Here is a 14,967-nt window from a genome sequence, read left to right on the forward strand (position 1 = left end):
TTGTGTGTATGTTAACATACACATCTTTATCTTTCGTTCCACAAACAGGCCGGCCGGACCCGGTTGGGAATTTAACGGTAGCCTAGCCCAGCAACCTGAAGATAGTTGGATGGGTGGGTGTGGGGTGGGGTTGTTGTCTTTTACTGTCAGTAGGAAAAAACGATCAGAAAACATCTACTACATCATCTGCTCGAAAATAATAGAGATACGATGGGAATGCATTGTCACAAGTATCAAATCACAGTCTTTATCCTATTATACTAGGAAGGTTTCTGGGGAAACCACTATAACTGTCTCGTTTGAACGACCTTTTAACTCAAAGGTTCTTGCGGAAATGCATGATGGCTTGGCAAATAGAACAAACTTTGTCATTTTCACTCTCATACTCTGATACAGCCATGTGACGTTTGTTCGTTCGTTCGTCCGTTCGGACAGTCTGTGAGCAGGCGTTGCATACTAGTACATGTATGCTCAAAGAATAGTGATGTCCAACGGATTCCCTTCCTTTCATTGGAGTGCCATCGTTAACAGTTACTTTTTTGTCACCTTACGTATAAATTGCCTAATCTTCAACTTCACCCTCTCTCAAGAACCGTCGTAGAACAAGCGCACCTTCACAGGACTGCTAAATAAGGGAGACGACTCTTCAGGCTATGGGAGGCCAAGGAAATCGGGTGTAAGTCTGGCTAAGGGGCTCTGGATCTGGGTTTCTGGCACCCAGAATATTCAACAGAAATGTAAACTAACAACAGGTGTTGGCTAAGAAGCTGACGTAATTTCGTACATTTCGCTGCTTTATACACTTCTAAAAATAGTAGATGATGGAGAAAAGCTTGTTTCAAACAAAGTAAGAACCTGTAAGGTTATTTCTGACCAACCTAAAGGTTAATTACTCACCAGACTCGTCTATATTGTAATATCTATCCTGTGTTCAAGCTGAGAAACTCACCCTCGTCTCCCGCTAACCTTCTCCCGGCTAAAAGGAAGAACAAGTGTCAACCCTTGCCATAAACAGGTATCAATGATAAACATTAACTTCCTCACCTTTTGATTCTGTGACGTTCAAAGAAAAGATCGACGATCAGGTCGACTCAGAGAATATTTGCTCAGCTGGCGCGTTTCTGCTATAAATACCAAAGTGTTGAAACACTCCATGGTACGTCACGGCACGTCGCAAGCGGGGAAGGGCAGCGGTCTTTCTGTGGCAGTGAAGCGAGGATGACAAATCTGACGGGAGACTCTGTGTATGTGATGGCGCAATACAGCTGGGGAAGAGGTCAAGCACCCGAACTCAGACTGAAGTGAAGCATAACGCTTTTACAATAGCTCCAAGTGCGATGACACAGTGGGTTAGCAACCTACTGTCTACATGCCTCTAAACTGCTGAGCGACCTTTACCTAGCTTTATTTCAGACTGCGTGTATATATGCACTCCAATGCAGGTGTAAATGGCTATGATTGCTTTTTATGTGTGGACCTATTTTTGTACACACACACGCACACACACGTACACACACACACACACACACACACACGCACACACACACGCATACACACACACACGCGCGCGCACACACACACACGCATACACACACACACACACATACACACACACACGCGCGCGCACATACACACACACATACACACACACACGCGCACGCACACACACACACACACGCTCAAAACACAACCCTCTGGCGAAGTGGGTTAAGGCAATTCGAAGAGGTGATGAATTTTATCACAATAGACAAGATTTCAGAATTTACAGAAGATGAGTATGGTGGGCGTCTTTGAAATAAAAGAGTGAAAGTTTGGAAAGAAGGGTGTTAAAAGTCGTGTGCGTCATCGAATTTCTAGAATGTTCTGTTTGGAAACACGAGATACGACTCATTTAACAAACATGCATGACGTGAGAGTCGTGACGTAGGTCCTCACAGTTCAGTATCCGCTAAGGTCACAGACCTGTAGATCGTTTGACGAAATCGTTCACCAAATGTAAACAGCTAATAATCTCAGAACAAGTGATCTGAATCACCTCACGCACAAAACAGACAAACTTGCATGTCCTTACCTTACGTGAAATGGTCTTAAAAAACGTTACACACACCTTCGTCGAAATAGTTACCGGGCGCCGACCGCATAGGGCGTTATCTGGTAAATGGCACTTAACTGTGGGAAACAACAAGACTCAGGTGTTGAAATACACACAGTACAAGTGGACTCATATACTCGCACACCCAACTCCGTGTCCTAAAACATACGTATACCATATACCACATACCGCACAAATTATCTAACAATATAGCCATATATAATTTCTTTTTCTAGGGTTCAATCGGTGCCAGATGGAGATGTACACACAATGTAAGTGTAACGTTCCTGCAATTACTCAAATAGCTGAATAAATCAATCAAATATTCTTGTCCAACACAGATATTCACTTCTCATCGTAAAAAGCAGAGTAACATATTGATTTATCATTTTAATTATGTACGATTTACAACTTCGTGAGAACTGCGAAGTTAATTCACTGCTTATCTTGTTTGCGTAACGTTATGTGCCTCAGCTCGTGGTGACACCACTTGTTACAAGACAGCTGAACTACTCAGCAGTTTAAGGCCGGTGACATCTGCTGATTCTTCAGTCGAGCAGTTCTATGGCCGTAACTTTTGATGTAACTATCTGTTTTGACCAAAAGTTGGTCAGTACGTTGACGTAATCAACCCATATTAAAAATATGATGACAGGAAAATTGTTGATCCTTAATATTTTGGGTAGAAAATATTTTTTTTTGGTAAAAAATAGTAATGCTATTAAAAGTGGTCTGTGTTCACTATGAAATGACTGTCTAACAAAGTCATATTTTATATCTTATATTTTCTACACTCTATAAACAGAAATAGTATTCCCAAACATACTTCGACATAGACGAAAGACACTACCGTTTGTTTGGTCTGAAAGCTAGGATCTAAACCCAAGGAACGTTTTGACGCGCATGCCTTCCAGAATTCATATACCCCATCTCTACTGAAGCGCGGACATTTGAGTGGCCGAAAATCTCCCGAGTAGTTTGAATTTCTTGGTGACGAAGTGTATCATGTAGCATATCCATTTTATACAGTGATAAGTGGTACAAATACAACTTTGATCGCTTACGGGACATTAATGAATGTGGGCCCAGCATAAGGTGAACTCACGTGTACTTACATAAGAAGCAGCCTTGAGTTATTGCGGTAAAGCTTGTGTAACCAGAGTAGGGTCGACGTATCTTATCGTGGAGATATGAAGAGGAAATAAGAAAAAAGTTAAACATTCATATACAGCAATTAATCATTATGCTACTTGCATTTATGGCGCGTGACGTTTTGTGGCAGATACAAAGCAGGATGCGGTTTCGTTGTACTTTTCAGCTTTGTACTTTTGATGTCATAAAACTATACCCATTCATCCGATGTACGAACGAAATGCCCCAAAGCACTTTACATTGCAGAGTCTGAAGACACATTTAACTCTTGTGAGAAATGTATTGACGTTAATATAAGGAATTCGTAAAGAAATGAAAATAATATATCAAAACATGAGGGAGTGGTATAAGCCGACAAATCATCACGGAATTAGTACAGCTGTCGCAATTCATTTGGCCAGAGAAATTCATTATATCAACAATATTTCCTAAATCAGCATACTATCTTGCCCTATCATATTCTTCCAATGGCCATTACATTATCGCGCTATAACGTTATAACTTTTGGTGACGAAAAACAAAAACTGTTTTTAAAGACGCCTGCTCTTTTTGTATAAATTCGATCCCCAAGATCCGCGCATTGTCTACGACCAAAGCAGAACCGGACGGCAAAACTTGAGGTAAGTACCTGATAACCGCCCAAAATTTCTATTCGAACCAGCTGGCTGTCGACTGTAGGATTTTACTTTCCAAAGATGAAGTATTTTTTTTCATGTTTTTGACAACTACTTGTTGGCAGTCTCTGAACCGTCAGCCCATATTGAAAGTGGGCAAAGTTAAATGAATGTACAATATTATGCTTTAAAAAACGAATGATTAGGTTTTTCATACGAGTATATCTTGTATCTTTTCCCCTTTATAGATTTTTCATATATCTTACGTGTTTTGAGCATGTATCATAAAAGCTGAAACAGAAAACTAACGAGGAAAACATCTGGAGCAATGATTACTCAGTTCTTTCAAGGAGCTTTTCTACCGTAGCTTTTGTTGAATATTTATAGCAAAATTCTAAAAGAAAGGTATTTAAGGTGTGCTTGAATAAATACAGCAACAAGTTTTCAATGTGTTACTAACATGCAATATGTCGATACAATATTTGCAACATTTTTCTTTTCTTTCCATTCCCTTTAGAAATGTCTATAATAATCTTGTTTCTTGTGGTGCTGAGCGGCACTCTGGCCCAACATGCCCCGAACACGGCTGACAACAAACAGGCCATCGTGCACCTGTTTGAGTGGAGATGGGCTGACATCGCCGCGGAGTGTGAGAGGTTCCTCGGACCCTACGGCTTCGGAGGTGTACAGGTCAGGCCTAGGTCACATACGGTTACGATAGCGAATTGAGACGATTTCGAGGGACAATTCTAGATGTACAAAATTCGGCTTTGTTGAGAGTGAAGGGTTTGTCCTAGATCCAACTTGTCGACGGTCATTTGTCAGTGCTTCAATGAATTCATACGGCAAATAATCACTCATACTGCACCCTAAAACGTGTGTTTACAGTATTGCCTGTCATTATGTATTCAATAAGGGCACAAAACCCAAGAGGACTTCAACGAAAGAAGTCACAGAATATTACAAATTAAAGTGCTTCAGTATTTATTTTGAGAGAAATACCAAGGGCAAAAGTGTTGTTTGTTCTTTAATGTTGAAAAGAACGAGTTCGTCATGACAAAAAGGCAAAATAGAACTGTCCGAGAGGACCTAAGGCCAGCCAGATGCTGCAAGATTAAACCTTCTTGAGTTTTAGAACTGTTCAGCTACATTGCTGGTTTTGGCGGTGCAAGGTCGGTTGTGTTACATAAGGTCAGGTGACTTTTACCGTGGGACGTCTCGCAGGCTGTATCAATAAGATGAAACATTTTATCTCAGTATGCTGACGAAAAGGGAAGCGTCTCGTATGTTTCAAAGATAACAGCATCTGGGACAAATAGCAATTAGCTGAAGTAGTGGACCTAGAGTGATAAAAATGCCGTGACTTAAAAGGTAATAAACTCTTTGTCAAGGCTGTTGGACTTTATGGCACGTCCATATAAAGACAATACCATTGAGGCAATATAGATTAAACGCAAGTCTTTTCCCAAATCATGCTTTTATCAACAAGAATTGATTATAACTTTGTGTGTAATTAAGCCATGTGTATGAAAATGTGAGCTCGCACCCGGAACATAATGTGCAAACGTGAGACTTCAGTTGATCAGGTGAATTGTTTTTATCAGTCATTGACAAAGTCATTGACACCAATATACCGTTTAACCATTGGGGTCATCATTGTTGCTCAGTTGAAATATCAGGCATGGTGAGGTGCTGTTTGAAAGTGTATCAAGAATTCTGATGGGTGTTTGGTCTTCACTGCATCATAACCCCGTGTCTCTTCGGACCAACTATACGGGAAAACATATCATTACATACTGATTCTTTACGTACTGATGATATAGCGCATTAGAAGCGCCAATATTCATGTGACTGGTGAATAAAAATAACCACTTTGATTACGCTGCATAACCTGAGCTCGAATTTCCGCTAGGTGTCGCCACCGAACGAGAACCGTGTGGTCTCCAACCGTCCCTGGTGGGAGCGCTACCAGCCAATCAGCTATCACCTCAACACCCGCAGTGGCAACGATGAGGACTTCAAGGACATGGTTCACCGCTGTAACCAGCAGGGAGTCAGGTACTAAGCATCCATCAGTAATGATTATAATCATCACACTTATCACCACAACTTGGATGGATTGAGGGGGGGGGGGGGCTCTATTGGCTACCCTCGTAATCTTAAAACGGGTTGGGTTACAGTCAGCAAATTTGCAGGGGACGATGTACTTGTAGAGTTATATATTTTCTGTCATTTTGGTGTCGTAATAACGGAATATGACGTAATTATGACGTCATAATGCATTTTTGCCTAAAACAAACTAAATAGAGAATTAGCGTTATGAAGGTATTAACAAAAACCAACTATCAAGGGTATCATATAAATATGTAAGTCTGCCAAGTTTATTGTTGCAATTGACGACGGCACTGATGCCAATATGACGTCCGAAAACGTCATATCTCCGCCATAAAAACTTGAAACTTCATTATCTATACTGAAATTAGATACCTGAAACCCGTTGCCATGACAACATTAAAAATCACAAACTCGTAGATTTTTTGTACAATGGTTGCGAAGTTTCGCGGTCCTAGCACAGTGGTCAGCATTCACAAAGTTGGCGCGGGCATTCTTAACCACCCCCCCCCCCCCCATCAACATCCATTTGTCTGATCACCTAAAATAAGTGGGATTCGGAGTTCACGAAACCCTAGTCGGGCACTGGAAAAACATATTCCGGACCACAATGTATCACGACTGCACCTGCGAAATGGAAAATGAGAGATGGTTCATCACAACTGCCATCGCTCTGAAATGTGCTCGTTTATCGTGTGCAAGTGATAAACGACTATTGAATCTCTATCAATATGTCTCATTAGAATCTACGCGGATGTCGTCATCAACCACATGTGCGGTGCCGGCGGCTCGGGACACGGCACGGCCGGGAGTCACTTCAACGCCGACAGCCTAGACTTCCCGGGCGTCCCCTTCGGACCCAATGACTTCAACGACTGCGGCACGTGCGGCACCAGCGACTGCAACATCCACAACTATGGCGACGCTAATCAGGTGAGTTGTTTTTTTTCTTTGCTTTAAAAGACAGACAATAACTATGTGGCACTGCACTCAAGTGAGTAACAATGTCATATATAAAGGAAATACAGAAGAAAAAGTGTTGCCTCATATGCATAGCCTATTTGAGACCGTAAGGGCAGTGAAATGTTATCCACTACGTCTCCGGCACAGTGTTAGAAGCCCAACCCTCTCATTTCCTACCTTCAACCCCATCGTTCCGAACCACACACGTCTGTTACCTATGTAGTTATCAGTACTGCAGGAGTTTCTGCTTCCTATCTTTTCCTCCCTTCCTTCCCACAGGTACGTAACTGCCGCCTTGTCGCCCTGCTGGACTTGAAGCTCAGTAGCGACTACGTCCGTGGGAAGATCGCGGACTACTTGAACTACATGATCTCCATCGGAGTTGCCGGCTTCCGTGTCGATGCCGCCAAACACATGTGGCCGGGAGACATGGCCGCCATCTTCGGCCGGCTCAGCGACCTCAACACCGCCTACTTCCCGTCAGGCTCCCGGCCCTTCATCGCCATGGAGGTCATCGACCTGGGTGGAGAGGCAATTTCGGCTTCAGAGTACACCCATATGGGGAGGATCACAGAGTTCAAGTAATTTTTTTCATTTCCTATTCCTTTTCTTATTGATTCATTTACTTAACACAGAGACAATACGCAGGAAGCATATTGGGTGCAATCTAACATACAGTTCGATATTCACACAAAGATAACGCAATTATGCATTAAAACATCCACATATCGTAGAGTAGATAATTCAATATCAATATAAAAGAGTTTCATTTCTCTTTATAAATCAGAAATATAGTTTTTGTCTCCTTTTTGGGCACGGATCAAAACAAGCGGTCTTAGGGATTCAGTCACAAAATGGTCATGAATTTTTGCATTTTGCCGCCTTAGCGGCAAAATGCTCTGAGGCCAGAATAGTGGGCGTTGTGATGAACGGACCTGTTCAATACTGTAATTCCTGATTTTTTTCACTGTAATGTTATGTTCACTGTTTTCACGGTGACGACTGTAACGTGAACTTATCATTACCGATAAAAAATAATTCACAGACATTTTTCATGTGCACTTGCCTCGACAGTGAACATATAGTTCCGAGAACAAGTTCAATTTTCTCAGACCGTGAAAATTTGGTACTGTGAAGATAAAGTGATTTACAGTATCTGCTAAGAATTTGTATACTTCTTAAAAGCTCTGTCATAAGTCATTGTTTGTGGTCCGTAATTGCCCCTGATATTTCATTAAATTTAATAAATGAAGTATGATGTTCCTTAGATTGGTGCAGCATATCATCAAATAATTGCTTTAACATTTAACCATGCATTAGCAATTCATAAAGATGAAATGTTTTCCAAATAAGTCGAATATATATACATAACACTTACATATAGCGTCCCAGAGGCCCTTGCGAATATTCATAATTTGATCTCTGCAGTACGGCGATCCGTAAATTTCCCTACCATCTTCCCACACCCGCGGTACAAAAACTATCCGGTTCTAGAGGTAAAGTTACCCATCAAAATAAAGGATATAAGTTTCTTTTTCTTGTGATGTGTTTACTTTGCTTGTAAATTTTTAAAATGCCAGAAATTCGCCGGTGTAAGCGGGGAGGTCGGGTCTTCGGATCCTGCTTCCACACTTCCGGGAACCCCCACTTTACTGCGCTTGCGCTTCGCCGTCTTGTCAACTTGAAAGGATTTGTCGATCTTTAATGATAAAAATCACCGAACGAATTTTATTTTTTCTTGTTTGCATTTCTATCCATAGTAGTCGCCGTTGTGATGGAGTGATGTTGAGATGAACGGACCTGTTCAATTCGTGCCAAACATTTCTATACCTGTTAAAACGGGCGTATTTTCAACACGTTCGCACTGGCGCAGTGGTTAAAGTTTACGCATTCTAAACCAATGCACCCGGTTCGAATCCGGGGAGGTAGATTTTTTTTTTCTTTTTTACACCATTAAAATACTAATTTTTACATCCATTTGGCCACACCAATTTATTTCTTTGGTTAACGGATTCGCCGCTTCGTTTTTTTGCCGAATAGAAATAAAAATTAAAAAAAAACAACTTAAAAATGCCCCGCAACAGAGCTCACTCAAAAACAGGCAGTGTAGTGAAATTTGCTGCACTTCACGCAAATTTTAACAGGTGGCGTCTAGATCTAGATTCAGGCACATATGTGAATCTCTCCATGCGCCAATATCAGGTTTAGTTACTCTGTTCTATTTATATGACATTCTAATAACTAGAAAAAAACGTTCACACACGCAAACATTGGCAAAATGCCAGCTTTTTAAAAGCACTTGTTTAAAATATCATATTCCCAACGCACTTTTAAGGGGAACGGCTGAAATGTGTTGTTTGTTTCGCGTTCGATCAACTTTTGTGAGGAAAACTTTCCAGGAGGACATTTAGCAACTTCTCGGCTAAATAAATATGATTGTGTGATGTAAGATGCATCTGGTAATCAAATCCTCTTTTCACTAAATTTGAAGGTGATAAACCTAAAAGCTGATTCCGGAATGCTTTGCTTTTGCGTATGGAACTTGAACTCCAAGTTAAGCAGATCCTACGGTAGCATAAAATAGTATCAAAAGCTGACAGAGGAGTGAAGCTAGCTTAGAAGTGTGTTTCGCTACTGGCAAATTGACACCTTTTGGATGACAACACTCCTTGGCCAGTTTGGTACTATCTTATGCCATTGTAGGATCTGCTTGGAGATTATCTGGACCTGTCCTGGCGGTGTGATTACTTATACTTGTACATAATCCACGGTCATGGGTATGGTGGTGTGATAATACAGGTACAGCGCGCAGATCGGATCCGTCTTCAGAAAGCAGAACGGGCAGAAGCTGTCACACCTGGGGAACTTCGGCGAAGGCTGGGGTATGCTGTCTGACAACAACGCGATGGTGTTCGTGGACAACCACGACAACCAAAGGGGCCACGGGGCAGGCGGGTCGTCCATCCTCACCTTCAGAGACAGTAGGCTGTATAAGGTGGGGCAAATTTTCATGTCGTGTATGGAGGTTTTGTTTTCTGTTGTCAGTGTTCAACGGTTTATTTGTATTGATGTGTGTACGTAGTTATTAGACTATAGTAAGATGGTGTAACCAGGAACTGGAAAGATGGGAAAGTTGACTTCAGGGTAGAGACTCCGATCTTGTAGAATCGGCAATTCTACCGGTAGAGATAGGAGTTTCTATCAACAGAGGCTATATACGCTCGGGATCCGAGTCTACCAGCACAATCTCCGATTGTACCAGATCGGAGTCTCTGAGATGGTTTCACTGCAAAGGTCATATTTGTGGAATTGGAAGTATCAGACATGACAGGTCACAGGGTCAATGAAAGAGGCCACTAATTCACAGGGAGGCGTCAGTTTTGGTCTGTTTGTGTTTAAGCCACAACGTGACTATTACATTTGGATATACTTAACTCCAAATCGAGCATGTTCCATATGCTAGTCACGATCTGAGTCGCAGACTAGTGAACGAAAAATAGCTCACATTAGCTATTAGCAAGCTGACCACGAGAAATTTTGAAATGAAAGATGTAGCAATGTCATCAAGTGTCAATTATTCGGAGATGATTTGGAGAGCATTAAACCTTGAGTTTTCCTTCCTCAGATGGCCAATGCTTTCATGCTGGCGTTCCCGTACGGCTTCGTGAGGATGATGAGTAGCTTCTACTTTGACAACACTGATCAGGGGCCGCCAGCCGACGGTAGCGGCAACATTATGGGGGTGTCCATCAACAATATGGGCACGTGTGACAACGGATGGGTGAGTAATTCATATCTTTGTATTGGATACCCAGCATGCCAAGTGGCATATCCGGACAGGTTTAGTTGATCCACCCACACCGGGAAGGACCCATTCGTCTTACCTACTCGACCACAGGAACTCTGCGCTTTGAGTCAAGCAACCTACACGCGAATCCACCAGTATCTGTTGGTAGTAGAAGCCAGTTAATTGCACAACGGATTAACGCACACTTCTGTTAACTGCACGGAATTCCAAATTCCTTCAAACTTCGCATTATTGCACAAGCCAGATAACTGCACGAAATACGCTCAGGCAAATAAGCTGTACAATTAAACGGCGTCTACTGTAGTACAGATATCGCACCTGTCCATCTCAAGCAATGTTCGATATCTGCAGGCAACCTCATTGTCCCTAACTAATGTGGTTACCGCAGTCCACACGTCTTAACCAAGATATATCTTCTGGTAACGATAGATGTGCGAACACCGCTGGCGTCAGAATCGCAACATGGTGAGGTTCCGTAACGTGGCAGCCGGGCACGGCATGTTCAACTGGTGGGACAACGGCAACAACCAGATTGCCTTCTCCAGAGGAGACAGGTAACGTTAACCGCCAGGAGCGGTTATCCCGGCACTCTTGTCATAACGTAACGTATAGGACAATATGCTTCAGAAATTGGCGCGCGCCACGACAATATTTGGACGTCGCTGTTGTAGATATTAAAGACCTTTCCTGGCGTTCCCAGGCAATCAGTTCCTGACTGCAGGAGATGCACTTATGCGGGGTGTGATTGGTCGCCTGGGAGTGCAAAAATGTGAAATTTGTCAAGGGTTCTAGTGGTACAGTAGTACAGTGCAGTGTAGTTCAGTACATGAGCATCGGGTGGATGGGGCAGCTCATGAGCACAGCAGAACACAAATATGTGAGACAAAACAAAATTTTCTGTTTTCCCCAAATTCAATATAAGTTTATCGTGTGCTGAATTTTCTTGAAAAATCTCGTTCTCTACAGAGCTTTCATCGCCATCAACAATGAAGACTGGTCGGCACTGGACGCGACCCTGCAGACAGGACTCTCATCTGGCGACTACTGTGACGTCATATCCGGTGATCTTTCTAACGGAGGCTGTACGGGAAAGACCATTACTGTGGGCGGGGACGGCAGGGCTCACATTTACATCGCAGGTGAATAAGAGCACATATCATCATAATTCATGGACCATTTTATGCATCCTTTCTCATGCTGTAGAAATGGAGAACAAATGGGTAACGTAGGTGGCATACCATATCATTGACGAATTGTCTTCACAACATACATGACCATACTTATGGTCTATTGTTATGACAATGTTTCCCCGTGTTAGTAAGGTCGATGCTTTGTCGTTCTCCGTTTAGGACCTCATGTTTGAAACACACAACCGTGGTATAGTATATAAGTATGTTGAATACCGCTCGTTTCATTTTTTTCAATCAAGGTGATGACGAGGACCCAATGATCGCCATCCACGCAGACTCTAAAGTCGGCAGTGGCAACGGAATCGACCCAGGGGTCGTAGATCCAGTGCACCCAACGCATACGCATCCTACGCATCCTACCCAGGTCAGAGGTCGAACGCAAGAGACAATATCACCCTTTTACTCTCTGTACCTTTGAAAAAAGTTATCTTTTTCATCTTAAGGCCCGGAACGACAATTCGATCGTAAAAACTCCACCGAACCTCTTCCTTCGTAGCTTTTGGAGGCGCAGCAGAAGTGCTCCGTTTAGGCTGTGGCGAAGCTCCGCGTAGGATGCCGCTTACGTTGAAGAGACGCTTCTCGGAACTTCACATCATGTCGTTCTTTTGCTATTGCTGTTGAATGTGAGGGCCGAGTCGATTATGATAGCCCTCATTACTACACCATAACTTTATCAGCCAATGTTTAACCGAAGGCCGGGGCTTAAGACTGATGCAACCCAATATCCGATGTTGTTATTGCAGAGCGATATCACAACCCCCGTGCCATTTACTTTGTATGTTCTGTTTACAGGTCAGCCCGACAGGAACAGAGAGGACAATTGTTTTCATCAAGAAGCAGACGTCAGTCGGACAGGACCTGTTCCTGAGAGGAGGCATTGGACACGAAGTTAGACCAGGTAAAGAAAATTGTCCAGGTTCTTGTTAATGTGGATTCAATTCATTGTGTTATGAAGATTAAGGACTGTTCACTCTACTATTCAGGACTAAACGTTAACTTTGCAAAATCCTATTGACCTCCACGAGAAATGTTGCTCATAACTTATCGAATACCGCTAAAACACGGCGCAGTTCCCGTGTAAGCCATCACAAAGCTACATCTGTTCCAAACTGGCATAAAGACGAATTGACCATGGGTGTTTACTGTTTACAAAAGGGTACGTTCTTTAGAAAAATGACTTTGACTACCCTGTCTGGTTTCAGGATGTACAAGTGACGCAGTGTCAAGCCAATGCGCCATCCCCATCTCACATAGAATCGGAGGCACCAACACCAACTTGAACTCCTGGAAACAGGGGGACAACCATCTGGACTGGTATGGTGTCGAGAGTGGACAGGTGAATGAGAGAAAAGAACGCAACTAAACCGTTAAGAATGATTAACAAACATTTGAACTCAACAGAAACGACGATTAAGGTTGAGGTTAAGGTTAGAGTTTGGTTCGTCTTGGCGCGTTGACGGCGATACGTCTTGACGGCGCCGAATATCAAACAAAATGGGAACTGCAGTACGTTCCAAAACCCCCATGAGAGCCTTCTATGGGACATCCGCATCTGTTACTAAAATACTTTGTACATGATTATCATTTATTGAACATAGATTGCCTTTCGTACTTATAGATATATTAGGGGTAACATTTCTATCTTATAGGACATGTTATAGTTCCACTTGGAAGGTGTTCTTTTAGCGATAGTCTATATTGCCCCACCCCTCACCCCCTCCAGCAAGACAACTACTATTAACTTTCTAACTATTAATCACTTTCGTGCATTATTTCGATCCTTCCCTCCGCCCAAAGGGCTATGGTGCACAGGGTAGTCCTCTGGCCTGGACTACGAGTAACCCCAACAACGCGGCTACAGTCAGCTCCCAGGGGTACGGCTACACACCACTCAACCAGTGGGGGGACCACTACTGGATGCTAGACGTGGATATGGACTGTTCGCGAACAGAAAACGGTATGCAATCGAAAGTTTCTGTCATATAAACTATGACTCTGTACAACTAGCAGCCTTACTAACCCCTGACCAAAAATTAATGTCAGGACAGTTTGAACGGAAGTCATGAGCCAAAATATCTTGAAGTTGAAAAGGCGACATCTAAAAACTGTGTCCTACTTACTTTTGAAACTTCCTTGTCCTCAACAACCAATCATAGTCTTCAAATTTTCCCATGGCATTGCCGGTGATAGAGGTGGATTTTTTTGTTGTTCTAGGTTGGTTTGAGGTGAAAGCCATTGTCGGTTATTCTGGCGGTGGTGTGCAGTGGGAGAGTGACCGGAACCAGGGGACGTGTGGTGGGACGGCGGGCGGGACCAAGCCCTACTCCTCCGGTAACCACTTCGCACGCTGCGGCAAGATCAACGTCTTCGACTTTGACGGCAACACTTGTACAATCGACGAGTTTTGAGACAATTGGAAAATAAACGAATGATACTTCTGCTGATTATATTCTGTTTCTGTCGCATGTTTTATGGATGAGATCTATTAAGAAGGAAGTTCATACTTTCAGACCTGCAGTGGCGCCCTCTCTCCGAAAGGAGGAGGAACGCCCGCCTCACCTTTTTCTATAAAGTAGTCAACAATAATATTAACATAGACGCCAGCAATATTCTGAAGCCTACCCAAGGGCGCACCCGGGGTAGTCACGACTTCAAATATCAACACATATTTGCACGCACCGATATCTACAAACATTCTTTTTTCCCACGCACAATTCCCGAGTGGAATGCCCTGCCTGGCACGGTTGTAAGCGCTCCAAACGTTGAGCACTTCCGTGCCAGGCAGGCAGCCTGCCCGCCCTAACCCGGGAGCCTCAGCTTCCCCCCCCCCCTCTACTTTTGCCCCTCGCGGGGTCATTTGGGGGTATCTTATGCAGATGCAGATACTTGCGATATACATCATTTCGGTATTGGACTTTACTTGATCTTGATTAATAACCTCAACGTGGCTAATGAGAACATGGCCTGACTCAGACTGTATTAAAGATGACAACAAGGATCGCTTGTTTATTCCCACATATACAGACATCAAATCGA

The 14,967-nt window shown here is 43.0% G+C and overlaps 1 protein-coding gene across 1 annotated transcript; it reads left to right on the forward strand.

Moving 5' to 3' along the window:
* The first annotated feature begins 3,758 nt into the window (after positions 1–3,758).
* Positions 3,759–14,378, forward strand: LOC118403630 (pancreatic alpha-amylase-like). The gene is made up of 14 exons (XM_035802406.1): positions 3,759–3,864; positions 4,376–4,548; positions 5,771–5,916; positions 6,714–6,903; positions 7,213–7,514; positions 9,733–9,928; positions 10,559–10,714; positions 11,171–11,295; positions 11,708–11,880; positions 12,171–12,295; positions 12,724–12,829; positions 13,134–13,267; positions 13,729–13,888; positions 14,146–14,378. Exons 2-14 carry the CDS (start codon positions 4,378–4,380, stop codon positions 14,337–14,339), a joined length of 2,178 nt encoding a protein of 725 aa, XP_035658299.1. The 5' UTR covers positions 3,759–3,864; positions 4,376–4,377; the 3' UTR covers positions 14,340–14,378.
* The last annotated feature ends 589 nt before the right edge of the window (positions 14,379–14,967 follow it).

This window comes from Branchiostoma floridae, chromosome 16 (assembly GCF_000003815.2).
Source record: "Branchiostoma floridae strain S238N-H82 chromosome 16, Bfl_VNyyK, whole genome shotgun sequence".
In the NCBI taxonomy this organism is placed as follows: Eukaryota; Metazoa; Chordata; class Leptocardii; order Amphioxiformes; family Branchiostomatidae; genus Branchiostoma; species Branchiostoma floridae.

What these genes read in the sequence shown, in the direction of transcription:
- LOC118403630 (XM_035802406.1), top strand. Translation starts at nt 4,378, where the DNA reads ATGTCTATAATAATCTTGTTTCTTGTGGTGCTGAGCGGCACTCTGGCC. An exon ending in ACTATGGCGACGCTAATCAG is followed by an intron (nt 6,904 to 7,212) that starts GTGAGTTGTTTT and finishes TCCTTCCCACAG; the next exon opens with GTACGTAACTGCCGCCTTGT. An exon ending in CTGTTCGCGAACAGAAAACG is followed by an intron (nt 13,889 to 14,145) that starts GTATGCAATCGA and finishes TTGTTGTTCTAG; the next exon opens with GTTGGTTTGAGGTGAAAGCC.